Genomic DNA, 25,998 nt, shown 5'->3' on the forward strand with positions numbered 1-25,998 from the left:
TCGTGAGCCACATTGCCTTCCCAACAACGTGCAGGACTTCTTTAACACCGCCACACTGGTTTTCTCCTCTCCATAGGCAGAGAAGGTGACCACAGAGTGTTTAGAGTAGTGTCGATTTATGCCGTTTTACTCATTTTTTACGCTCCTAGGCGTGGCTTCCTCAGAGATAGACCAAACATAGCAACTGTTTTCAGGTAGGTACAGACAAAGGCCTCATAGATGGTTGACCAAAGTATTGGGTCTGAGCGTGGAGCAGCATACATTATCCCAGGACACATGACATGTTCTTCTGCTTTCTTCTCAATGCCAGCCTTTTCCTTTTCTGCAATAAGCCTCTGCTTCCCAGCACCCACATCCTTTATCCTTCTCCCGCTGGCCCAGGCTCCATCCCAGGCAGACACAGCAGCCCGGGGAGTAGGTTCAGGAGGCACAGATTTCTCCTGTTCATGAAACTTTATTTCTACTTTTTTTTTTTTTTTTTTTTTGTCTGCTGTTACTTTCCTGAAGTAGGCTAAAGCCACAAACAGAAATACTACAGACATCACTCAGGATGTTCTATCAATGAGCCTGCATTAAACTGTGCAGGAAATTATAGGCCTCAGTAATTGAACTACGGAAAATCATAGCTGGAGAAACTCAAGGCTCCACCATCAGAATGGGATTAGGTATGGGCAGTGTCTGAGAGGGCAGAAGAGCATTTTGAGAATTATATGTATTATATTTTTATGAAGAATCCTCTTTCTTCCCATAGTTATACCTTTATCTATTATTTTTACGAGTCAGCATATCCATGTTAAGACCCGCTTTCTTCCCTTCGGACATTCAGTTTATGTGGCTACCTTGTATTGCTGCCATTAACTCAAGGTTACTATGGTTAACAAGCGGTTTCCAGGCAGCTGAGCTCCATGGTGGAGTGTCTTCCAAAGCTGTGTGAATGTTACTTCACAGTTACAGTGACTTGGTGCGAGTCTCCTCCTGATCTCGTTCTTTCCCATCCCTCTAAGAGGTGTGTGATCTGGGTGTGGTCAGGCTGCTGCAGACCCAGGCTGAGCGTGTCAGCGGGGCTGGGGCTCATCACTTACAGCTCTTAGTAGTTACAAAATGAGCTCGAGTCTTGAAATACTGTGAGGTTAGTAAAGACTTTTTTCCTTAAGAAGTTAAAACTAGGGCTGGAGAGATGGCTCAGTGGTGAAGAGCACTGGCTGCTCTTGTAGAGGTTCTGAGTTCAAGTCCCAGCAAACACATGGTGTCTCACAACCATCTGTGATGGGATCCAATGCCACCTCTGGTGTGTCTGAAGGCAGCTACAGTGTACTCATATAAATAAAATAAATAAAAAATTCTTTAAGAACAAAAGTTTAAAAATTAAAATAAACAAAAGAAAACCAGTGTGTCAAATGTCTCCCACCCCAACATGGAAACTTGGGTCTGGATCCCTGGCACTGGGTTTGAGCAGAGTCAGGCAGGTCCCTTAGCCAGACAGGCCCAGCCAGCTTAGCCAGACAGAGAAAGACCCTGTCTCCAAAAATAAGGAATACTGATCGACAAAGACACATGGTGTAGACCTCGGCCCCAGTGCCCACACCACACATGTGCACACCTGTATACACATGAGCATGTACATATAATGCACACAAACAATTTTAAATGCTTGATAGAAGCTTCAACACAGACTGTTGCTGTCATTTCCTCTTGGCACCAATAGGGTCATTATGGTAAATTTAACTTGAATTTCAGAAATCTTTTCTGCAGGAAATTCAGGCCTATTGCTGTCTCCTCTGCTTTGCTCCAAAGCTGAATCCCTCAGGAATTTTCTTAGCATGTAGTGTACATTGATTGACTACTTTGTGCGAGTTTCAAAGTGCTGCAGCAAGTAGGAAGACAGCCCCACCTCAGTCTCTGTATCAGACAGGATGAGGTGTGTGTGTGTGTGTGTGTGTGTGCGCGCGCGCGCGCGCGAGCGTGTATGTGCAAGTGTGTATGTTATTATGTGTGTATATGTACTGTGTGTTTGTGTATATGTGTTGTGTGTATGTGTGTATGTATCTATGTGTGTATATGTATGTATGTATGTATGTGTATGTATATGTGAATGTGTGTGTATGTCTATGTGTATGTATATATGTGTTATTTGTGTATGTGTGTGTATATGTATGTGAGTGTGTATGTGTATATGTGTGTTGTATGTGTATATGTGTGTGAGTGTGTGTGTGTGTATGCATGTGTGTGAGTGTGTGTATGTGCATGTGTGTGTGTATGTGCATATGTGTATGTCTATTTATTAGAGTGACTTATGGTCTGTGGTTCAGCTCTTCCAGCAGTGGCTGTGTAATGGAGGGTCCAGTAGCTGTTCAGTCCCTGAGGCTGGATATCTCAGCTGTTGTTGGGTGGACCCCAGAATCCCGACAGAGGAGGCTATAATGCCATCAAAGGAATGGGCTTGCTAGAGGAGGGTATGGGCAAGCAGGCAAAGAGAGAGGAAGCTTCCTTCTTCCATGTTCTTTATGTGGGCTACCAGCAGAAAGTGTGGCCATTTTATAGATCTCAAAGGTCTGGCTTAAAAGTGGGTTCCCCCACTTCAAATGGTTGATTTAAGAAAAGGAAAAAAAAATCCCTCATAGGTGTGCCCAACCATTCGGGTTTTAGTTAATTCCAGATGTAGTCACATTGACAACCAGGAACAGCCTTCACAATCTCAAGGAACTAGCAGGAGCCACAGTGCAGAGTTCAGGAGGAAGAAGCAGAAGTTGTGACAGCAGCTAGGGGGAGGGAGGACGCTGAAGGGATGGCAGTTTACACATAAGTGCTTGCATCAGCAGATGGTTCGGTGTTTGCAATGCGTGTGGCCTTTTCCGGCTAGAGTACCTTGATCTAAAGACCACAGAGTTCTGGAGTAAGGCTTGTCTTCGCCATCTTTGGTGAAGGAAAGGTCTGACATATTTAAAGGTGAGAATGGGCTGGAGCGACGGAGCAGTGGAGAAGAATGCTTGCTGCTGTTCCCAAAGTGAGTTTGTTTTCCAGCACCCAGACTGTTCACAATTACCTGTAACTCCAGAGGCTACGAATCCCGTGGCTTCTGGTCTCCACTGGCATGTCCTTGTGCGAACACTCAGAAAAAATAAGTATATAAAGTTGAGAACAGTCAGCCAGCAGCAGTGAGAGAGCCCAGGAAGCAGGAGGTGGGGCTGCTGCAGCCGTCTGGGGTCGGGGTAGGGACATCAAACCGCCTCATTGTGGCACTTTTGATATTTTGCATTAGGGAATTCCTTACAGGAATAATAGTCCTTTCCTCCTGCCTGTGTCGAGAACATCTTTGTCTGTTTTGTCTTTAGGTTGCCAAGAGGGTGATCCTACTGTCTGGCACACCCGCCATGTCTCGGCCTTCAGAGCTCTACACACAGATCATCGCCGTGAAGCCAACCTTTTTCCCTCAGTTCCATGCCTTCGGACTTCGCTACTGTGACGCCAAGCGGGTATTCATCCTCTTGTCTCCATTTCCCCCTCACCCATGCCCCGTCCCCCCACCCTCATGTTGACACTTTTCTTTCTGCTTCTCGCTATGAACCAAGAAATGGGCCAGAAAACCAGGTAGTGTTTTCTGAGGAAGGTTCCAGCAGTTCCCCCACAGCTGTGAGGGGCTCTGAGCGGTGCTGTCTGGGTCCGGCTCACAGTTCCTGTGCCAGCCTCAGAGCTGGGGCTGCAGAAGGAAGCCCCAAGCCGGAAGCAGCCCCAGAAAAGGCACTGAGGCAGGTTGAAGGGCAGAGCCTAGCAAGCAGATGGAATAATGGCCTGGGAGGAAGTCTTCTCTACAAAAGACCACAGAGAACCTGGGAGCACATAGAATGGAGCAAGATGGCAAGCTGCCTTGGGAGGGCTTCTTCCAGGGGGGGCAGTCGCCCCCGACCCACAGGCCAGCCTTCCGACTATGACTCCAAGCCTGCTGTCTGTGCAGCTCCAGTTCTCCAAGGATGGCAGAGGGTAACTGCAAGCAGAAATGCTATGCAGTCATTTTCACTGTTTGTAAACCCTCGCCAATTCAGACCTTAGTCATTTGTTTTATGATCCAATAGCAAATATAGCGAATGCCTGTTTGCATCGGAGACACCGACACTTGGGAGAAATGACAGTCTGTGAGTGAGGGTCCCTGCCGTGTAAATTCATGATTGCTCTGCATATTTTAAAACTACTTTTAAAATAGGAAACCTTCAGATATTAAAAAAGAAGCATTGCCATTTACTCACAAAGTACATATAATGTGAATTACAGTGCTTTGCAGGGCTAATGGCAGACTGTTTCATTAGGTGGTTACTGAGGTGGCTCCTTGTTTGTTGAGTGTTTTTAAAAGCCATATATTTCGTTAACTCAGTCAGCAGCTCACTCCCCATGATCGTTTCCAGAGTCAGTTGTTTATTCATTTCCGAGTGATGCTTGCCTCAGTCCTGTTTGCAGATGATCTGCGTTCTGAGCAGGATTCCTTCCTCAACTAGCTAGTCTGAGGATGAGCTGGAAGAACTGAAAGTGGGGTTCATTATTCTGACTGGGATTGTGCAGTCCTCCATCCCCAGTGTCTGGACCCCCCCCCCCCCCCCCCCAGTGTCTGACACTCTAAAGCACTGTCCTCAAGTCTGGCTTATTCTCCTTTTCACTCGACTTTCCTCACCTCAGTCACGGGTGTAGACAGCGTCTGTCTTTTTATACCCTCCTCTCCACCCAGCCCACTGCTTGAGACCCCCATTAGAATGGGATTATTCCAGGGTAAACATTTTGGTATTATTCAGTGTTGACCTATAATGTTAAGAGGTAAGAATATTAAACTTGGGAGAAAGATATCCAAATTAATTATGATATATGCACATTTTCCCAAGATTGTTTTAAAGTACATCCCAGAGGGCAAGTGGTTTCCCCACCCCCTAGATTTATGCACTAAGAGCCCTCACTGGAGAAAGCAGCCTATTCCAAACTCATCTACTATCTATCTAGTAGCTGTCTGGAGGTGTTTGCTAAGAACTTCCCTTGAATTTGCCTTTAAAAAGAGAAGGAAAGGAGGGAGGGAGGGAGGGAGGGAGGGAAGGAGAGAGGACAGAAGGAAGAAAATGAGGAAGGAAGTGAAGGGCGGACAGACAGAAGGAAGGGGTGAAGGAACACTGGACCAGTTTATCTCTCACCCGTGACTAGCTCCTGTCAGCCTAGCAGACCCTGTCTCCAGCACTGCGTTCCGCCCTTTGACTCCTCCGAAGTGAGCAAGCCCAGCTCCTCACCAGCCGGCTCATGGTTCAGGGGAAGGTAGTGTTGGAGGACACTGATGGTCCACGTAGAAACTAGCCCGTTTCTAGGAAGATTACTAGGGAAGGATAGGATGTGATTGGTTAATTGGTGATTGGAGATTGGTTGCTGTGATGTGTTGAAACCCAAGGCTTTACAATGCCAGGAGAATTATTTTAGTTTCTAACACTTTCCCCAGCTATATGAGAGAGATAAGGATCTGAGCCCTCAACCTCTCAAGGAGCTCCCTATCGAGGGGACCATGCTTTGAGGGATAGCTTCCAAAACTTTGCTCTGGTTTTAACCAGACCAGCACAAACCTATGTTCTGGGCTCTCCAAACCGAAACAGCAGTCACTTAAGCTGCTAGGAATGTTAGTTTCAAATGGTGGGCTGCTGCGACAGGAATATTCGGCTGGTCTCATCCTGGCTTTCCCACACCCTTTCTGCCCTCGTCTGTCTCGACAGGACTCCATTCAGTTGTTCATAGTGGGGTGTTAAAAAGACAGTGCGCTCTGGAGCTAACAGACATCCCCCCTTTCTCTTCAGCTCCCGTGGGGCTGGGACTACTCGGGCTCCTCCAACCTGGGCGAGCTGAAGCTGCTGCTGGAGGAGGCGGTCATGCTGCGGCGGCTCAAATCTGACGTCCTTTCCCAGCTTCCGGCCAAGCAACGCAAGATGGTGGTGGTCAACCCTGGTCGGATCAGCAGCAGGGCTAAGGCAGCCCTGGACGCAGCAGCCAGAGAAATGACCAAGGACACAACCGTGAGTGTGAATTGCGAGCGGGCGCATCCATGGCGACCTCCTGAAAGCTACCTCCTGAAAGCGCTTGTGGCGCGGAGTTCTCCGAACCCGACTTTCTGTTCTCTCTCCCGCCTCCCTAAGCAAGCAGAGCCAACCATGGCACTCCTCACCTGACCTGCTCAGTGTAGGGAGCATGTGAGCACTGCTGTCGCCTCGTGCCACGTATCTTGGGTTGTCGGGAGCTGGGATTGGTATTCAGAGAGGGAAAGGCCCACAGGGCCGTTCATGCCGTTTACCTTAGAGCTGCACACACGATGCTCTGCTGGCGGCTTCTGTTCCATACTCTTATTCCATGTCGGGTTTTGCAGAGTGCTCTGCAGAACTCTGTATCCGCTTGATTTCTGTCTTTAGGGATAAAGCCTTACAATTTTGACTAGCAAAAGAAATACACAAGCATTTATAGTTTTTTAATATCTGGGCCCTGATAGTTCCCCCAAACAAAGGCAGTCAGACACTGCTGTGACACCAGCCTCCCCGACTTGACGACAACACAGAAACGGCCAGAGGTAAAACGAGAGATGCTTTTAGTGTTGCCTACGGAGGGAGAAGCAAGATTGGCCGGGAGCTTTTAAGAAATTGGGCAGGAAAGAGGGAGCCCTGGTGGGTTGTCATACCGTATTCAGTGTGTGCTGAACTGCATGTAATACACTGAATACCCAGAGGAAGCGGGGATATTCCCTGTGCAGAGTTTTCCATTGATGTGGGCACAGTGCCTCATGTTCTTTTTTTGTTGTGCTGATAGTAGTTTGGTTTTTCTTTTGAGACAAGGTCTTACTTGTAGCACAGGCTGATCTCCGACTTACAGCCCTCCTGCCTCTGTCTCTTAGCAGCTATGCCTAGTTAGAACAGTGGTGCTCTTAAGTTGTAATTTGGTGTCGCAGGGTTCTCCGTCACTAAAAATTAGTCTCGGTGGTCTTTCTCTGACTTCTACAAATAAACTTCGGTAAATAGAGACTTGATAAATTTTAAGTATTATCTTCCCCTTGCTGTTCTTGTTGTGGGGGGAGGACGCTTTGGATTAAACCCAGAGCCTTGCTCATGTGCGCTTTACCACTGAGCTTACCCCTAGCCCATAGCTGGCTTTTAGGCAGGGTCTCACTATGTAGACCTGGCTGGCCTGGAACTCCCAGGGTCACTTGCTTCCACCTCCTAGGTGCTAGGATTGAAGTGCGCCTTAATGCCTAACATGGATAGGAAACCTTGTGAACCAAGAGAATCTGGGCAAACATTTTTAGATCCAATGGTACAGTTTTGTTGTTTTTGTTAGAATGGTGGTTTGTTGTGTGTGTGATTGGAGTGAGGCCATTAGTGTTTCTTCCTTGTACATGGCCTGCCTTTGGAACTAGCTAGAGAGCATCTGGTATAGAAACCAAGAAAATAGAAAAAACAAGACAAACACAGAGAGAGAGATTGAAGATCACATTGCTGGTCTGGGCATCCATGAGGAAGAAGAAGAATGAAAAGCGCTGGGAACTGTAGTGTTGGTTCAGCGGGTTGTATGAACAGCTTTTAAACCTGCACCAGTGTGCATAGCGCTTTTAATCGTGGTGCATAACTTCACATGCACTTCATGTGACTCCTAAGAGTTCATACCAAACTAATATTTTATTAGTGGAATTTCAGGTAAGTCAGAAACGTTGGGCATTTCATACCTCTAAGCACCCATACAAATCCCTTCCCTTTGAGGGGATATTTTAATGCTTCTACATGTAGGACAGGATGCTGGAGGTGCAAAGGTTAGTGTCAGTTGCCTCCAGTTCTGCCTGCTGGTGACAGTCACCCTTCCCTCAGACACGGAGTAGTTCTCCCTCCCTTTTGGAAATAATGAAAGTGAAGCCTGGGCTTCGGTCAAGTCCCTGGAGCGTCCGGCTGAGAGCCCAGAGCCCCTCTCAGTCCAGCTCCGCTCTCTATCCCCTGAAGTCCTCAAGGAAGCCCAGTGTCTAACTTCATTCAGAAAGGGGAAGCAGCAGTGGCTGGCAGGAGACTGGTGAACACAGACAAGACACCACCAGCTTCAAAAACCCTTCGTCCATGAGGTGACCATGTTTGCCTGGTTAGTCGGGTAAGGAGACGGGTGGCTCTGCAGGAAGTCCCCTTGTTACTGTTACTTTCAGCCCCAGGTACCTCTCAGCCTATGTCATGGTTACTCCATCAAGCCCTACTGGCCTGTCTGTCAAGGGCTGGTTCTTTTCTTCTACGCCTTCCCATCTAAAAGACATTATTCTAACTTCTGTATATAAAAGCGAGGGCAGAGCAGCCATTTATTCAAATCTGTTCTAATGAAAGCTGTTCTCACTGAGGAAAGCCGGTTTTAATGGTCCTTGTCTAATACTGCTTTCTGATGCGCAAAAGAAGCAAGAAAATGAAAGGTCCATGCAGAGTCCCAAGGAAGGCATCGCTTCTCCCTTGTTACTTGGCAATCCAGTCAAGTGTCTAACATAGAATAGAAATCTGAGAACTCCAGTATATCTATTTTAATAAGAGTCTAGGACTCAGGATCAGAGAATACAAGTTGTTTAAAAGTCCCTTACCCATAGCTAGAGACCGTTAATGGATACTCAATTTCTACTCGGTTTGGGAAAGTTTTTCTTTTCCTTTTAAAGATAAAACTACTGCTTTCTCCCACATTAAAGTGTACCGTGGCTGAGGATTTAGATCAGCACTGGAATAGTCGCTTAGCACAGGCAGGTTCCTGGGTCTGATTCCCAGCACTGTAAAAAGAGGAGGAAATACAGCGTCCATAGTACAATGGCTGTGTGCCGTACAGAGTGACAGAAAGCACTGGTACAGGTGGCACTTAGGGACCACTGTGACTTCTGGGCATTGGTGCTTTATTTATGTGTCGGCTACTGAATCCCACCCTCAGGTTCCAAGCCCAGATATTTGAGAAACAGTTTCTATTCCTGCGGTTTAGTAGAAGTGCGACCACTAAAGCCACCTCAGTGCTCCTCCGCTTTACGCTCCTCATCTGGGCAATGAGACTGCGCGTGGCGAGCCTCACCTCTGAGTTACTACATGGGTATCTCTCAGAATACTGCATGGCCGTCATGAGTAGTGCTGTCATTATTTTTTTTTACCCTTCTTTTAAAATAATTATCTTTGATTTTATATACTTTTGCATGTAACATTTGTATATTAAGATATTATGCATGCATGTTGGGGGCAGTTACATGCCACAGCACACAAGTGCAAGTCAAAGGACACCCCTGTACATGGGCATTCTATGTAAAATATACCTTATATGCCTATATATAGCTTCCTGTTATAAAATAAAATATAGAAACTATAACTAGATATATATTAAATACACGATAAGCAAATGAGCTTTTTTAAGTTTATTAGATTTTTTTCATATTTCTTATGCGTGAGTGTTCTGTGTATATGTTTTGTCTGTACACTGGCTGGGTCCTCTGCATGCACAAGTACTCTGAACTGCTGAGCCAGTGCCCCGTCCTCGCCACCCCTCGTTTCTTTACTTTATATGTATGGGTGGTTTGTCTGCACATATACCTGTGTACACCCTGTGAGCCTGGTGCCTGCAGAGGCTGGAAGAGGGTGTCAGATTTCCAGAGCCTGGGGGTACAGATGCCTACGGACCACCGCTTGAGTGCTGGGAATTGAACCTGGGTACTATAGAAGAGCAGCCAGTGTTCTTAACTGTTGAGCCATCACTCCAGCCTTAATATGTGTACTTTAAAACAAGAATTGGAAACTATTACATGAGTAATAGTTTTAAAATGTGCTGGAATACAGTAGTCGCTAAGATGGGGGGACGTTCACGGTCTCTCCAGTTGGGACAGCTTATTCCCGAGCACCAAGAGTGGGTTGTTAAACTCCCGTTCCCTCTCCACAGAAACAGCAGCAGAAAGAAGCTCTCCTTGTCTTCTTCAACAAGACGGCAGAAGCTAAAATCCCATGTGTCGTGTAAGTCGTCACCGAGGTTCACCTTTGGCTCAGGCGCATGTTTAAAAGCAGCGAATAGGGGATGGGACAGGGAGCTGGTGCGCACAGTGCTTGCCACACAAGCATGAGGAGCTGAGCTCGGATCCCAGCACCTGCATAGAAAGCCAGGGCCACGGCACAGGTCTGTAATCCCAGCTGTGGGGGACAAAGATGGCCTGAGGTCATTAGGAAGACTAAGGAAGACGCCTGATGTTGCCATGTGGCCACCATACACGCAGGCACACACATGCACAACCTTACTGCCATTGAAACTTGAGGCAATCCTGACAATGTGCACTTTGCCTGAGTTTTTAATCGCTTGACACTCACGTGGTGTGGCGGGATAATGGAGTGCACGGTCCACTCACAATAAAAGCATATTTCGTGTGAGCGAGTAGTGCCACACTGGCTCTGAGACAGATCTGTGTATAGAGAACGAAACATGCTTGACATGCTTGGTGCTTTTACTCCTCTCCCACACCCCCCATGCTCTGACCGACCCTGCTAAGCCATTTCTTATATTCTGCTGCGTATCAGATGACAAAGGGACAGTTCTTTGCCCCCGTCCCTCCAGGGTCTGTGGGGGTGCCTCTTCAGTTATTAGGTAAACAACCATCCATTTCCCTTAGAATCTTAAATGTAACCATTAAACAAATTCTCATGTGTTGATTGGTTGGTATTGGGTTTAGGTTTTTTTTTCTTTTCTTTTCTTTTCTTTTTTTTTTTTTTTTTTTTTTTTTTTTGCATTGTCAGCTCAAACCCAGAGCCCTGTACAGAGCAAGCACACTGCATGGAACCACATCCCAAGCTTAAGTTGAACTATCTCATAAGCCTCAGAAGCCTGGGCCAGACCTAACAAATACCTTCTCAGATCCCAGCAGAAATGTGTTGTGCTTTATTGTTTCTAAACAATTTTTGCCTCAATGTATTTCACACCTGGAGCCTTTTTGTGAACTCTGGGAGTCACTACATTGGCCCCATTTTAGAGTGTTGATACTGAGTAAGTTTCCTGCAAGTTTCTAGACCTCTGAGTCACACACATCTAAGCAGTAGAAATTAGATTGTGGATCATAAAAGAAAAAACAATTTTCTCTTCCCCGTTTGTCTTTTTTGTTTTTGTTGTTGTTTTTTTTTTTTTTGTTTTGTTTTGTTTTTTTATTCTGCTGCCTGTTTTCTTTTTAATGGACATCTTTTGGTGAAACAGACAACTACATTGTAGCAGGCAAACATGTCCATTCTGGGAATGACAAGAGAAAACTGAAAGGAGCAGAGGTTTTTATGAGGTAGCCAAGCTGGTTTGTGACCCTGTGGTTTTTCAATGCTGTGACAATAAACTTCCACGTCTGTCATGGCAGATTGTATGTCTCTCAGAATAATTAGATCCTACACTGGTTACAAATTGGAGTCTAATTTGATACTTTGGTCGGATGTAATTTTGTTTGAAAATAATTCTTAGATGTTTGCAGCACAGTCCACTTGAGTTTATAGCCCTGTCTGTATTATAGGAATCTGTTGAGACCTGTCCTTCCCAAGGAGAGCCATATCTCCTCCACCTAGACGAGCCCCTTTGCCTAGGAAGGATGACCATACCTGGGTGAGGGCTTTGGTGTCCCAAGAAGTGAGCAATAGTTACCTATACAGGTCAACTCTTCTTTGAGGTTGTGTGCTAATCCAAGAGAAATAGAGCTAACTGAGTGACTCTTTACCCTAGTGGTTCCCAGCAATGGCCCTCTGCCTTTAAAACCCAAGGTTTGTAGATTAAAAAATAATAATACTAAAGTTAGGAAAAAACACAGTTGGGGCTGGAAAGATGATGGCGCAGTGATTAAGAGCATTCACTGTTCTTGTAGAGGACCCAGATTGGTTCCTAGCACCCATGGGACTCCTCACGGTTGTATAGAACCCCATTTCCAGGGGATCTGACACCCTCTTCTGGCCTTTGTGGGCACTGCACTCATGTGTATACATACATGAAAAGCAAACACTCATACACATTAAATTAATCAACCATTAAAAACAAACAGGTTGGAGAGATGGCGCAGCAGTTAAGAGCACTGCCTGCTCTTCCAAAGGTCCTGAGTTCAAATCCCAGCATCCACATGGTGGCTCCCAACCATCTGTAATGGGATCTGATGCCCTCTTCTGGTGTGTCTGAAACTGACATACATAAAATAAATAGATCTTTAAGCAAATATCGTGGAAAGAGAAGGAAATTAATGTGTGATCAAGCGAATCCTCCCACCGTGTTCTCTTGTCTGGCAAAAACCTACATTAACACTGATAAACCGTGGGCTCTGGCCAGCTGTGGTCTCAGTAGGAAGAAGAGAGTCACCCCTAAACGTCTTTTCTCAGTTATCACTTACTTTTCAACGTTGAGCTTACAGGGATTTGTGTAGAGAATCTTCTAACCTAATCTTTTAGGTTTGAACTAAAACCAGATTAAACTGGTCATAGCAACCAACATGAAAGCTGCTGATTTCCATAATCTACATGACACGAATTCCACATAGCAACATACCAGAAACACACTCTTGCTTACAGAGAATGCAGGTTGTGTATGTAAGATGACTAGAGCAGAAAACCCTATCTAAACAGGCCAGAAGATGCTTTACCTCCTTTTCCTCTGTCCATATGATCTGCTGTGAGTAAAGGGGGAAAGATACATCTCAGAAGAGGGAGGAGGTGGGCAGAAGAGGACAGAACTAACTACAGTCAGGCTTTAATCTGCTTTGTTATCATTGGAATATAGTGAATATATCCTGGACCTTCTGGAGAGTGGACGAGAGAAGTTCCTAGTGTTTGCACACCATAAGGTGATTCTGGATGCAGTTGTGAAGGAGCTTGAGAGGAAGGTAAGTCTGAAGTCTGGGAGGTCTTGACATCTACCTTCTGTGTCAGGCTGTTCTGCACAGCATTGGGTCAGGACTACATAAAGAAGTGAGGCCGCGGTTTCTAGACAGCTTGCTGAAGGCCTTCTGAGCAGTTGACACACTGTAGGGCCAAGTGTCCTCGCACGCAGGGTGCACTGTCATCCTGTAAGCAGGAGCCTTGTTTTAGGTGTCCAGGGCCCTCCCATTCTCTGCATTCCTGACACGGTGAGCCTCACTGTTCCCAGGAGCCTTTTTAAGTGGAACAAGGTAGTGTCTGGCTTTTCAGTACCACTTGGTGGATCTTGGTAGAGTGAACACAAGCTGTCCGGAGGGAGCTCTGAGGTGGAGGGAGCACTAAAATGTGGCACACCGTAGTTTTCACTCTTGATCTTTGCTTTAGTTTTGGATCACAGATTCCCTTCATCTTCCTCACTACTTGCACTTCTACAGTGTTAAAAAATATGGAGAAACATCTAGCACCTGTGCATCTCTGTCTCAGGCTGAAAAAGGAAAACTCACTGTATTTATGTCAAGACTTAGCAGGGTTTTTTTTCTTTCTTTTTTTAAAAAAGATTTGCTTAATCTTTGTGATGCTGAAGATTGAGTCCAGGATCTCTTAGATACTGTGCATGTGACAAGCCTCTATACAGTTTTTTTTAAGATTTATTTATGTATTTTATTTATATGAGCACACTGTCGCTATCTTCAGACACACCAGAAGGGGGCATCAGATCCCATTACAGATGATTGCGAGCCATCATATGGTTGCTGGGAATTGAACTCAGGACCTCTGGAAGAGCAGTCAGTGCTCTTAACCATGGAGCCATCTCTCCAGCCCTCCCCCACCCCCTTTTTAAGACAGAGTCTTGCTAAGTTATTGCAGTTGGTTTAAACTCACTCTATGGCTTGAACCAAAAGCCTTGGACTCCTGTTACTTGTGATGACAGGCTGTGTCAGCAGTCCAGGGTGGTTTATTTAATTTTTAATTACATGTATGTGTGTGGGTGCCTGTGGAGGCCAAAGGCATTAGATCCCCCAGAGCCTAGAATTATGGGCAATTGTAAGCCACCCAATATGGGAGCTGAGAACTGAACTCGGTTCCTTTGTAAGAGCAGAAATACGTTCTTAATCACTGTGCCATCCTCCCAGCCCTTGTTTTTTAAGTAATTAAAACTTTGGCCCCAGTTAGTAATCTAATTTCATTCCCTTCCTTCAGTCCCCAGAGGCCCTGTCTTGAATTTCGTGTGTGTCTGTATTAGTCAGGGCTCTCTAGAGGAACAGAACTTGCAGAATGATTCCTTCATAGATAGAGAGGATTTATTAGAATGACTTACAGGCTGTGGTTCAGCTAATCAAGCAATGTTTACCTATGAACAGAAGGTCCAAGAGCCCAGTAGATGCTCAGTGCACAAGACAGAATGTCCCAGCTGGTCTTCAGTCCATGCCAGAATCCCACAGAAGTAGACTCTAATGCCAGTGAGGGAATGGACCTGCTGGTGAGAGCCAGCAGGCAGAGGGACTTTCCTTCCTCCATGTCCTTTATATAGCAAAAGGTGTGGTCCAGACTAAAGCTGGATCTTCCCACCCCAAATGATCTGGATTAAAGGTTTATCTTCCCACCTCGAAGATCCAGACTAGAAATGGGTCTTCCCACTTCAAATGATTCAGTTAAGACAAAACCCCTCACAGGTGTGCCCAGCCACTTGGGTCTTAGTTAATTCCAGAAGTTGACAACCAATAATGGCCGTCAGGATGTCCCTCCCCTCCTAAATCTGGTCTCTATGAATGAATTTGCATCAGTAGGAGGGTGGTGTAAGTAACTGCCATTGCTGTCACCCCACATTGCTTCTGAGATTTTCTATAAGGTACAACATATAGTTAGGTGTGTAGTGCATACACTGCTACAGAGTAGTGTCGGAGTTCCTGTGTGTGCTGTGTGTTTCTATGCACCTTGTATGTGGTCAAGCGTGATCTTCCACAGTCATAGGACAGACTCATTTTCAGTTTTATTGGGTTGCTGTTAACGGTAGCTGTTCAGATTTATTATCCTGCCAAAGAAGCCTTGCAGCCCTGAGCTCACGTGCTCCCTTCACGTTGCTCCATGTTTAACCCTTGCAGCCCCGAGCTCACGTGCTCCCTTCATGTCATCAGATGTTTACACTTTTACTTTTGCCAGGCCAGTCAAGGAACTCTGATTCTGTTCTTGATTCCATTTGAGTTCCTCTGACTACCAGGAAAATATGATTTTGGGGGGTTGTGGGAGTCAGTTTGGCTTATTCTTTGAGAATCCTGTTTTCACCTATTTTGGCCTATTTTTCTGTTGGATTATTTTATTCTTGTTGACTAAAAGAAATTCTTCATAAATTCTGGATATTAATCATTTGTCTTTTTTTTTTTTACTTCGTAAACTTTATTTTGAATAAAAGATTTATCATTTTAGTTACATGTCAAGTTTATCCATGTTTTGTTTTGTAGCTTACAGTTTTTGTGACTGATTTGAGGAATTTTTCACTAAGTAAGGCTATGAAGGTTTTCTCTTGGAGCTTGTATCTGGAAGTTGTAGAGGTGGATCTTTAACCTTCTGGGGTTTGATTCTTGCATACAAAACGGTTCGGGAACAGGCTGAAATAGCTAAATCTGTATTCTCTGGAAGAGCTTCTGGGTTTTCAAGAAACCAAAGACAATTTATTACAAAACTATTCGAATGTATAGCAGTTTAGTACAATACATAGATTTCAAATAAGTATACTAAAATGGGTTGTTTTAAAAAACACACTGGTCATGGCTGGATGGATGGCTCAAGAGTTAAAAGTGTTCTACCTCTGAGCTACATCCCTAGCCCCCTGTTTTTAATTTTTAAAAATTGGATACAGTGCTGCATTGAGTTGTCCAGACAGGGCTTTGACCCTGTGGCCCTCTCTTGTCAGCCTCCCAAACAGCTGGACCAGAGAGACCTGCGAGACTAAGCAGAGCTCAACTAAACTCGGTTTTTAAGAGGAACCTTAGCTGTTATCCTAAGGGTCATCTCAGAAGATAAGCAGGAGAGGTCTGAGAAAGGACCTCAGTCCCACTGGTGACTGAGTTACACAGAGTCCTTGCTCTTAGCTTTTTCTCACAGGATCTCGCCCGGTGTAGCCCAGGCGAGCCTCACACCTGCAGTCCTCCTGCCTCCACCCTCTGAATGCTAGAATTACAGACGTATGCCACCACACTCAGAAAAAGGTTGTTTTCCTTTAGGATGAGCCAGGGCTTTAAGTGCGTGCTGCCACACTGATGGTGAGGATGAAGCCGGCTGGCGTGGCTCTGACCCGTCCATCACAAAGAAGCCTGGCAATGACAGCAGGAATCTTGCTCTTTTTCCTTTTGCTACGATATCTGAGTTTTATAACCTAAAACCACCATTGCTGTGGGAGATACACATCGAGTGCACCGTTTAATGAGACAGTGAACGCAGCCCCCTCTGACCCACTGTCCCCCTGGCTTGCTGTCCTTCGACCCTTGCCACTTCCTGCCCCTCTGTCTGCGCTGAGCTGACCTGCTCTGCCCTCACTCTTGATTGGTTTGCATTGTTTGGAGTTTGGCAAAAGTGTGGAACCATTCAGTATGTACTCTGTTTTTAGGGACGTGTTGTGTGTGTGTGTGTGTGTGTGTGTGTGTGTGTGTGTGTGTGTCTTTTGTACTGGGATTCATCACTGTTTTATAAACAGTTTTTTTACTGCTAAGTAAAGCCTCACTGCATAGATACACTACAGGGATTTTTTTTTTTTAATTTGCCTGTAGATGAATAAATACCAACTCTTTGTGTTTTAGAAGAAAATCGGGTAACTCCTTAATCTGTAGAGATAGAAAGATGGGCTGGAGGTGGTGGGGCACACCTTTAATTCCAGCACTGGGAAGACAGAGGCAAGTGGATCTCTGAGTTCAAGGCCAGCCTGGTCTACAAAGTGAGTTCTAAGACACAAAGAAAGCCTGTTTTGGGGTGTGGGGGGAAAGAAAGAAAGAGAGAGAGAGAGAGAGAGAGAGAGAGAGAGAGAGAGAGAGAGAGAGGAACAGTTAAATTATCTATTGTCACATAAATTTAAAAATATTTTAGCAGTTTATAGTATGATTTGGGTGAAAAATAAAATATAAATTTTCTTTAAACGTTATGTAATATTTTAAATGCCTCTTAAAGAAGCTTCCAGACTAAACATGCAATTATTGTACAATCCAGAAGTTGGTTTCAAGGCAACCTCAAAGAAACAAAATTTTAAGTTCACACAGAATAGCCTGTTCACAAACATTCCTATCAGATTTCCGGGCACTAACCCCCATGGGTCTGCCCAGTGTGTGTACATGGGATCATGGGCACGTGCCATGATGTGGATGTCGCTCCACAGTACCGTGAGCGCTGATAAGACAACACTTGACAACTCTACAGTGAATGTCGCTGACGGAACAGCGTGGCCCCAAGGCATCATGTTATATAAATCACATTTATGTAACACTTATAGGTTAAGCACCTCAGAATGCAGGATGTGCAGGTACTGCACAGGTTGGGGGCAGGGCGGTAGGCACACTGGGGAAGAGAGAGGTAGGGAGTCAATTCTCAGATGGCTTCAGAAGGACCTTGTGATCAAGGAACCATTTACCATCGTTATGGAGTTGGATACCTAAAAGCCCTGCTGATAAAAGCGTGTGGAATGAGTATCCACGTAAAGACATGGGCGCACACACACCCCACAGCCCCACCCCCACCCCACACTCCTGTGCATGCACATACACATACACAGGTAGGATGGGAAATCTGCAGGTCTCTGAGTTGTAACAAAGTTGGTGTCCTGATGGCGTCAGTACGTGCTTGTACAGTTGTCAGTCCAACCTTCAGTTTTGTAAAAGAAGAGACGGCCCTGAAATTAGAGGGTGAGCAGTAGAGCGGTCCTGTCCGTGGACCCTACCAAGACGAGCTGGCCGGGCAGCCCCTGGCTACTGTAGCAACTCAGTTGCCCCCTTTGTCACACAGAACGTTCAGCACATCCGGATTGATGGCTCCACCCCCTCAGCAGACCGGGAGCATCTGTGCCAGCAGTTCCAGCTGTCCAAAGGGCATACAGTGGCGGTATTGTCCATCACAGCCGCCAACATGGGCCTCACCTTCTCCTCCGCTGATCTGGTGGTGTTTGCAGAGCTGTTTTGGAACCCAGGGGTAAGGAACGTAGTTGACCAGCACCCCCTGAGCATTCTCAGCGCTGAGAAATACAAGATCCGTAAATGACACATTCTTGGGCTGGGGAGATGGCTCAGCAGTTAAGAACGCCGGCTAATCTTGCAGAGGACCTGGGTTCAATTCCCAGCACCCATTTGGTGGCTCACCACCATCCGTAACTTCAGTCCCTGTCTATTCTGGATTCCGTGAGTACCAGGTACGTGTTGTGCACATGCGTGTGGGCAAAACATTCATACACATGAAAGTAAATGTTTTCAAAGAAGGTGACGTGTTCTGCAAGCGTGCCCTCGCACTTTGTCCTCTGTCTCTGTTCACCCGAGTTTGTACTTGCCGCTGTTCATTTGTTTCAAGCACTGCAAGTCTTCACAGCAGCCTGCAGGATTGTCGTACTGCTGCAGAGACTTAGGAAAGTCCTAGGTTTCATAAGGAAAGTGGGCGCCAAAAGCCCAAGCAGAGATCCAGAACTGTATAGCTGAGCCTTCAGAGGCGCTCGCCCAGGCCCCTCGTTAATGGTCCCTTTGAGCTGTTTGCCAGTGGGGGCCTCAGAAAGAGTGACAGCACCGGGTGTTTGCTCAGCGTCTTGTGTCCCTGATGTGACTGGTAACTGAGCGCTGGGACAGCAACAGATCTAAGATGTTTGTTAGAATTTAGAAAAATTTCTTGGAGTCTCAGAAAAAAAAAAACGAGTCTGTCGTTTTCTGACATGTTGCTATTACAGGGCACATATCAGCTATTGCTTTAATGATTGGTGGGCTCTAAGGTCTCGGCTGTTCATTAAACAGTGTCCTGGTTCCGGTTACTAAGGAGCTTATCAGCACTCGAAAACAACCTCCACCAGGATCCCTTTGGTGGATGTGATATATACTTAGATACATTTTTTATTTCACATCATTATTTTGCCTCCATGTGTGTCAATGTACCGCCTGACTGCCTGGTGCCTCTTGAAAGTCAGAAGAAGGTACCACATCCCCTGGAACTGAATTGTATATGGTTGTGGTCCTCTGCAAGAACAAGCGCTCTCAAACCGCTGTGAAACGTCTAATTAGAAAGGAAAGTGTGCCCGTTTCTGTCATTTGTCCTCTAGCACACAGACTGGAGGCAGACCCTGTATCCGTGCTTTACCCACAAGCCCTAGCACAGAGCCCAAACGTGATTTCTGCCAGATACCAGGCCCTAAGATTTGTTAGAGTCTCTCAGTTTTACGAGAGGGGAAATGTTTGATAGAAGCAGCTCAGTGGGGCTTAATGGATAGATGCCCCTCACTGTAATGGGATGGACTTACTTAGGCCCCTTGTCTTGTTCCCTGGCCGCACAGGTGCTGATCCAGGCCGAGGACCGCGTGCACCGCATCGGACAGACAAACTCTGTGAGCGTCCACTACCTGGTGGCAAAAGGCACAGCAGATGACTACCTATGGTATGCCTGGGTGGCTGTCGTGGATAAGGTTTTCTTGCTCCTTCATTACTTACGATTTTGCTGAGACCAGGTAGTGATGGATGAATGGCTGACTGCTCCCCAACACTGTGCTTGACCCCAGCGTTCCTTGGAGACTTGCAGGGTGCAGGGTAAAGTCAGTAAGAATAGTCAAGTGACTCTTCCCACTGGTCCAAGAGGGGGAAGAACTTAAGTTGGAGTTCACTCAAGAACATTCTGTCCTCAGCTGCGGCACTTTTTAGGATGGGGACAGTATTATTTTCTCTTTTGTGATATGTGATGTGATGGTCACTTCTGTCAGGGCTAGGCACAGAGAAAGTGCTATTCTTAACCATGCAGTGCTTCACGGCAGGGCTGCAGTCACGTGTGTGTGTGTGTGTGTGTGTGTGTGTGTGTGTGTGTGTGTGTGTGTGTGTTACAGAAGATTGAGCATAGGGCCTCGAATATGCTAAGCAAGTTCTCTGCCTCTAAGCTTGACCATACAATCCTCATTCTGCGGCCCAGGTGGTCTTGAGCTTGCGACCCTTCAGCCTCACCCTTGTGCTGAGATTATAGGCCCGCTCCACCAGGCCCACAGAGTCAGATTTCAACCCTTGAAGCTTGTGTCTATCATCTCTGTAAAAGTCGTCCAGGGTCGTTCTCAGTCCCTTTCCCTCCTCCTGGTGTGAAGTTCCTCGGTTAATCGCATTAGCACCCACTCTCCTCTCAGTGTTCAGCGGTGATTGTGGCGCCTGACCTCTGCAGTGCAGGCCGATCGCCCTGCTTCCTCTCTTGGTAAATGGATTTGCTCATGGGGCAGCTTCTAACAGCAAGCTCTGATTTCTACTGTAATAAAGCAGAATTTATTTCCTGGACACCGTACTAGATGGAATTTTGAAACCGGTAGTAGGAACAGAGTGGACTGTTTGCAGTTGAGACAAGGGCAAGTATTTCAGGAAGGTCTGAGATGGAAAGATGAGCTTCAGTTACCACCTCACAGGCCTGAAGGAACGAAGGGGTCTCAGCCAGACAGCCTGATCCTGCAGAGGTGTGTTCACTACAGCTCATTTCTGCCCGCAGGCCTCTGATTCAAGAGAAGATTAAAGTTCTGGGGGAAGCTGGGCTTTCTGAGACCAATTTCTCGGAAATGACGGAATCTACTGACTACCTCTACAAGGTGATGCTAGCGTATGACTCCTCATCCTGTATAAAGCGAGGCAGCGAGCTGGCTGCCTAGCTCTTGGGTCCTGAGGGGGGAGGTGTCAGTCACTTCTGCGGTGGACGGGTGGGCCCGCATTCATTCTGTTTGTCTGTGTGATACCTTCTGAGGAAGAGGTTGGTAGTGATTGCTGCTGCTCCTCATGTGCTCTCCAAAGCCAAGACTGACCTGCTCTCCTTCATCAGGCCATGAGAAAAAGGACATTCCCCATGGCAACTTTAGTTGTCCCCATAAGTAAGACAGCAATACCACAGAACTATCCAGTGTAGGCATAAGGCATGTGAAACCAGCCAGAGACAGAAGTCTTTCCACCTCAACTGACTATTTCTCTGTAACACCAGCTCTCCCTGTAAAAACTGTAAGAGACCAGGGAATTCTCCCATGATGCTCGAATGCTAAAAGGTGCCAGAGAGGATGCAGCCATCCTTGGCACATTACACGGCTTGGTCCTGGAAACCTAGATAACCGGGGTGACTAGGAAAGAGAGAAAGGATGGATACACAGAAAAGCCGGGATCAGGTGGCTATGCTCACTCTGCTAGAAGCAACAGATACTACAAATCAAGCTAACAGCTCACAGCGTTTACTGTGCGTAGCGTTGAGAAGTTAGCTAACATCGGTGGGGGCTGATATGAGGCGCAGTCCCAGATTTCAGTCCTGGGGGGGGGGGGGGACTGGGCATGTGTTTGTAAATGCTCGTTCTTGCACACTGTCGGCACTCACACTTGGCGGCTTTGCCACTTCCATGAGTCTGAGGCAGTGGCTCCTTGACATGGCAGTCTACCCTGCGGAATCACTCAGGGCTTCATCCACCCCTGCCACATTCACTCCATGCTCCCTCAGAACTGCGTGAATGAAATTCTGTAGAGCATGTGCTTACAACATCTGAGCAGCATGTGTGTGTACATGTGTGTGTAATTACTGGAATGACTGCCTTTTTACTGGTTATTTTATTTATCTACATTTCAACCCCCCTACTCCATCCCCCATCACCGCTGAATAATTGCCCTTTTGAGTTAGGCTATCCTATCACCCAGGCAGGTCTTGAACTCAAGGACCTTGTTAAGGTTTTACTGCTGTGAACAGACATCATGACCCAGGCAAGTCTTACAAAGACAACATTCAGAGGTTCAGTCCTTATCAAGGCAAGAGCATTGCAGCATCCAGGCAGGCCTAGCTGAGAGTTGTACATCTTCATCTGAAGGCTGCAAGTGGAAAAGACTCACTTCCAGGCAGCTAGGGTGAGGGTCTTAAAGTCCACACCCACAGTGACACACCTACTCCAACAAGGCCACACCTCCAAATAGTGCCACTCCCTGGGCTAGGGATTCAAACACATGAGCCTAGGGGGGCATTCCTATTCAAATCACCACACCCTGACAAAAACAGGAACTAAGACACTGGTAAAATAGCCTTACCTGAAAGTTTTGCTGGCACTCATAGGGTGGTGACTCTGCACCTAAGTTACTGATGCCCTTTGAAAAGAAAGGCTTGCTTCTGAAGAATTGTCCTCAACCCTTCTCATCCTGGCCTTACCCTCAGAAACTTTGAACCCATGAAAACCCTTTGCCTAAAATACAAGTGCAGAGTGATGTGAGACTTCCGTATTCATTTTCATTAAAGCTTCTCCTTCATGGAGACAAAAGCAAACATATGTGTTCAGTCAAACAGCCTTCCTTTCGAGAGGGCAAATGAAAGAAGAATCTGATCTTGGAAGTCATTTCCAGCCAACTGTGCGTGCTCCAGGTGTGTGAATAGTGTGGCCCAGGTGCCTCACACTGCAATGTCTCACAAAGGGGCCAACGAGTGTATCCTTTGGGAGCACATATACTAAATTCAGCCTAATCGTCTTTGGAAGGCTGGGGTCCTGGGGCATGTGTTAACGGAATAATCTGGAGTTCTTATATGTTCCGTGATCAGTTTATCAGTGTTGAGGAGCACTATTAAGAAACAGGGAATAGTTAGGCTGAGACCTAGTTGCAAAGCCAGAAAGCCAGGGAAGCTACTTCAGACTTGAGGTGGACATAAGAGAGCTTGTGACTCAACAATGACAATCTTGCTAAAGGATTGTCTGGGAGTAAAATCAGGCAGAAATGCAGCTGAGCTTTGGTAGTGTTTGCATATGCCAAGGAAGGGGTGTGGCTCCAGTTACAAATAACTGGAGAGGAGGGGGTGGCAACTGGAGAGATGGTTCAGTGCTCCTCCAGAAGGCCAGAGTTCAGATCCAGGCATTCACACTGGGCTCACAGCTGCCTATAATTCTGTAACTTCCTCTAACTTCAGGAGTCTGATGCCTTCCTTTGGCCTCCTTAGGCACCAATATACATGGCATATATACACATGCTTTTTAAAAATTCTTTTTTAAAGCAACTTGTTAAGAAAATGTGATGGCAGGAATAAGCCTTTTGAGTCAAAAAAAAAAACTGGTAATTTCAAGACGAGGGATTATGGAAACACTGGTGGATTTGTAAAGTGGGGAGACAAGCTGTGTTGGGGATATAGAACCAAGCTTCTTACTTCGAATCTGATTTTAAACAGCTTTATGGGTCTGTGAATTGCCACCGTGATGTTAAGAATGTATCCCTACACCATGAGATAGTCAGCATTAAGAGTTTAGATCCAGCCTGTCAGCCAACAGTGGACAAATCTTTGTGGCATGTGTTTTGATCATCTGTAGCTTTAACATCAGGCACAAGTACAGATCACTCCAGAAGTGAGGCATGATGTATCATAAAGATAATTACAGCCTAATAACTTCCATTTAGAAAGACTTAGAGCTATTGTAATATTATGGAAAATTAGGAAGAAAAGGCCATTCCCATCATAAAGTTTCCTGTGAGAGCAGGTCTTTTCTGTTTTATTATCTCTAGCCAATGAGAAGCACATTAGACAGAGGAGGGTGAGCATCTCTGCAGGTCACTGGTTACCGCCAGTCTGATGTCACTGTAGTTCCAATCTCACCTTAGTGTGGTCCTGGGGTCCGTGCTTGGACTAGCTTCTCCCATTTACATGTTCTCTTCTTTCTCTAATAAAGGACCCAAGGAAGAAGACAATCTATGACCTGTTCCAGCAGTCCTTTGAAGACGACGGAAGTGACATGGAATTCCTGGAGGCAGCAGAGACCTTTGAACTAGGAAGTACTTCAGTAATCTCCCAGGATCTGGGGGATATCTTAGATGAGGAAACCATGGAAGACAGTCCACCAAACAAAAGGAGATTTGAATTCTTTGATAACTGGGATAGCTTTAACTCTCCCTTTTGAAAGGGTCAAAGAAAGAAAAGAAACAAAGGAAAGTATTCAAAAAATCATGGACTCACTGAAATAAAGTATTTTGTTAAAGAACCTGTATTCCTTTTGTAGTGCAGCAGAGAGTCCAAGGCCAGTAAATACCAGAATTTTCTTCCTGTGTTCCTTGGTAGGGCCTGCTGGGAGGCTTAATGAATGTTAGCTTTGCTGGATTAAAAGATACTGTGGCTTAGAGTAGTCATAATTTACATTCTTAAATAACGAGGTACTTCCTACAAAATCTAGTTAAAATTTTCAGTTAATACGATGGTTAAATTAAGCATCCCTTAGTACAGACACTGTCCAAGGTATTAACCCTCTAAACTAAAGGCAAAGCCTTTGTGGGGTTTGTCCAACAGGACAAGCAGCAGTGACGGCAAGTCAGAAAGTTCTGTTTATGGATACTGAAATGTAAATTTTGATTTTTCTCATCATGAATTTTATTTCAGTTTTTGAAATCCTCACAAGTGTGAACAAACATTCTGAGGTCACAAGCTTAGATCCAAGTAGTAGGCAGATACTGCGCATGGCTCGTAGTTTGTCAGTCTCTGATTAAAGCAACATAATCCAATAGTTATACAATATAAACCACATAGTGTGATTTTTAGAAGCAAAAGCAATGTATTTCTCCTACAAGAGTCAACATACTAACATAAAAACGAGGTTTTTGAGACAGGCTTTCATGTATCCCAAGCTGGTCTCCAACTTGCTTGTGTAACAAAGGATAACCTTGAACTGCTGACTCTCCTGTTTCTACCTCCCTGGTGCTGGAGGTATGCACCTCCACTTAGCTCATTAATGGAGACAGCAATCACACCATTAGGGGAAAAATTCTTCGGAATGAGTTAAGGACCAGAAAATGAAGGGCTTGTTATTCTGAGAAAATTAGGAACATTTGACACCGACTTCTACACCCATCTGCATGTGTGCTGTGTGTTTGATATCACATGCTTTGAGAAACATCAGGAAGTTCTCCCCAGTGATGTTAGGCTATCTTCAGGGACATGAGACCCCCATAGAAGAACAACCCTGTTTTCCCTCCTGACTCCAGGGTCCCATAATAATGACTATGAGACTCAAATATATTTGCAAATACCTAGGCCAATAAGCTTGGCTGTTTCCCGATTAGATCATAACTTAATATTCCATTTATTCATAGCTAGTTATCTCTGCTCAGCTCCCATGATTCTGACCTCCATGTTCCCAGGGGACTCCTCTCAAGATTAGCTGTATCCCAGAATTCAGTCTTCCAACTGCATGCCCCACCTGTTTCTTGCCTAAACTAATCAGGTCTTGTATCCAAGACAGCTCCTTATTTTGCAAAAATGGATACATCAAGTCTAATCATCTCTTTATCCCTTCCTTCTACTTCCCACCAAGTCAGTCTGGGAATATCACTGGAAAGGGTTAATTAGAGCAGTCTCAAATGCCTTGTTTGATTTGGTTTTCCTATAGGGTCTCAGTGAGGGAAACAAACATTCCTAACCTCAACAAGTGGCACTAAGCCTGTTAGCCTCTGGGGTACCATGGCAGCTGCCAGTTACTCCGTTTTGTAGCACTTTCTGCCCATGTTTCCCTTCTCCCATTGGATGGGTTTTATTATCAGCCACTCTTCCAACCCTTTTGTTCTGAGGGTGAAATATGCAAAAAGTTCATAAAACAGTTTGCAGCTTAACTGAAATAAGCACTTGAGGAGGCACAAGCCCAGTGTTATGAAGATGCTGTCGAGAACCATTGCTACTTTGCCTTGATGTTTAGCTTTATCCGTCTGGGATGAGATAGGTCAAGGTTCACTTTTCCCAGATGACGATGCAGTGATTCTCCACACTACATAGTAAAAGGCTGTCCTTTCAGCTGTCAATCTGTGGGGACATTTACCCACTACTGTATATTTGATGTAAAACTGGTCTAGGAATGTATAAACGAAAAAGATAAGGTCATACACTCTCCCTCTCACCCCTAGCCTACTACTTCTTAGAAGTGGTAACTAATATAATT

The 25,998-nt window shown here is 45.7% G+C and overlaps 1 protein-coding gene across 2 annotated transcripts in view; it reads left to right on the forward strand.

Annotated features, from left to right (window-relative positions):
* SMARCAL1 (SNF2 related chromatin remodeling annealing helicase 1) overlaps positions 1–24,057 on the forward strand; it is a 47,543-nt gene extending 23,486 nt beyond the window's left edge. For both annotated transcript variants that reach the window (XM_080933324.1, XM_080933323.1), the window contains exons 11-18: positions 3,333–3,473; positions 5,811–6,026; positions 9,919–9,989; positions 12,757–12,859; positions 17,880–18,062; positions 19,399–19,499; positions 20,577–20,673; positions 23,749–24,057. In XM_080933324.1, coding sequence (XP_080789450.1) covers positions 3,333–3,473; positions 5,811–6,026; positions 9,919–9,989; positions 12,757–12,859; positions 17,880–18,062; positions 19,399–19,499; positions 20,577–20,673; positions 23,749–23,976 — 1,140 coding nt within the window. In that variant the 3' untranslated portion in view covers positions 23,977–24,057. The remainder of the gene's footprint in view (positions 1–3,332; positions 3,474–5,810; positions 6,027–9,918; positions 9,990–12,756; positions 12,860–17,879; positions 18,063–19,398; positions 19,500–20,576; positions 20,674–23,748) is intronic.
* The last annotated feature ends 1,941 nt before the right edge of the window (positions 24,058–25,998 follow it).

This window comes from Micromys minutus, assembly GCF_963924665.1.
Source record: "Micromys minutus genome assembly, chromosome: 19".
Classification (NCBI taxonomy): domain Eukaryota; kingdom Metazoa; phylum Chordata; class Mammalia; order Rodentia; family Muridae; genus Micromys; species Micromys minutus.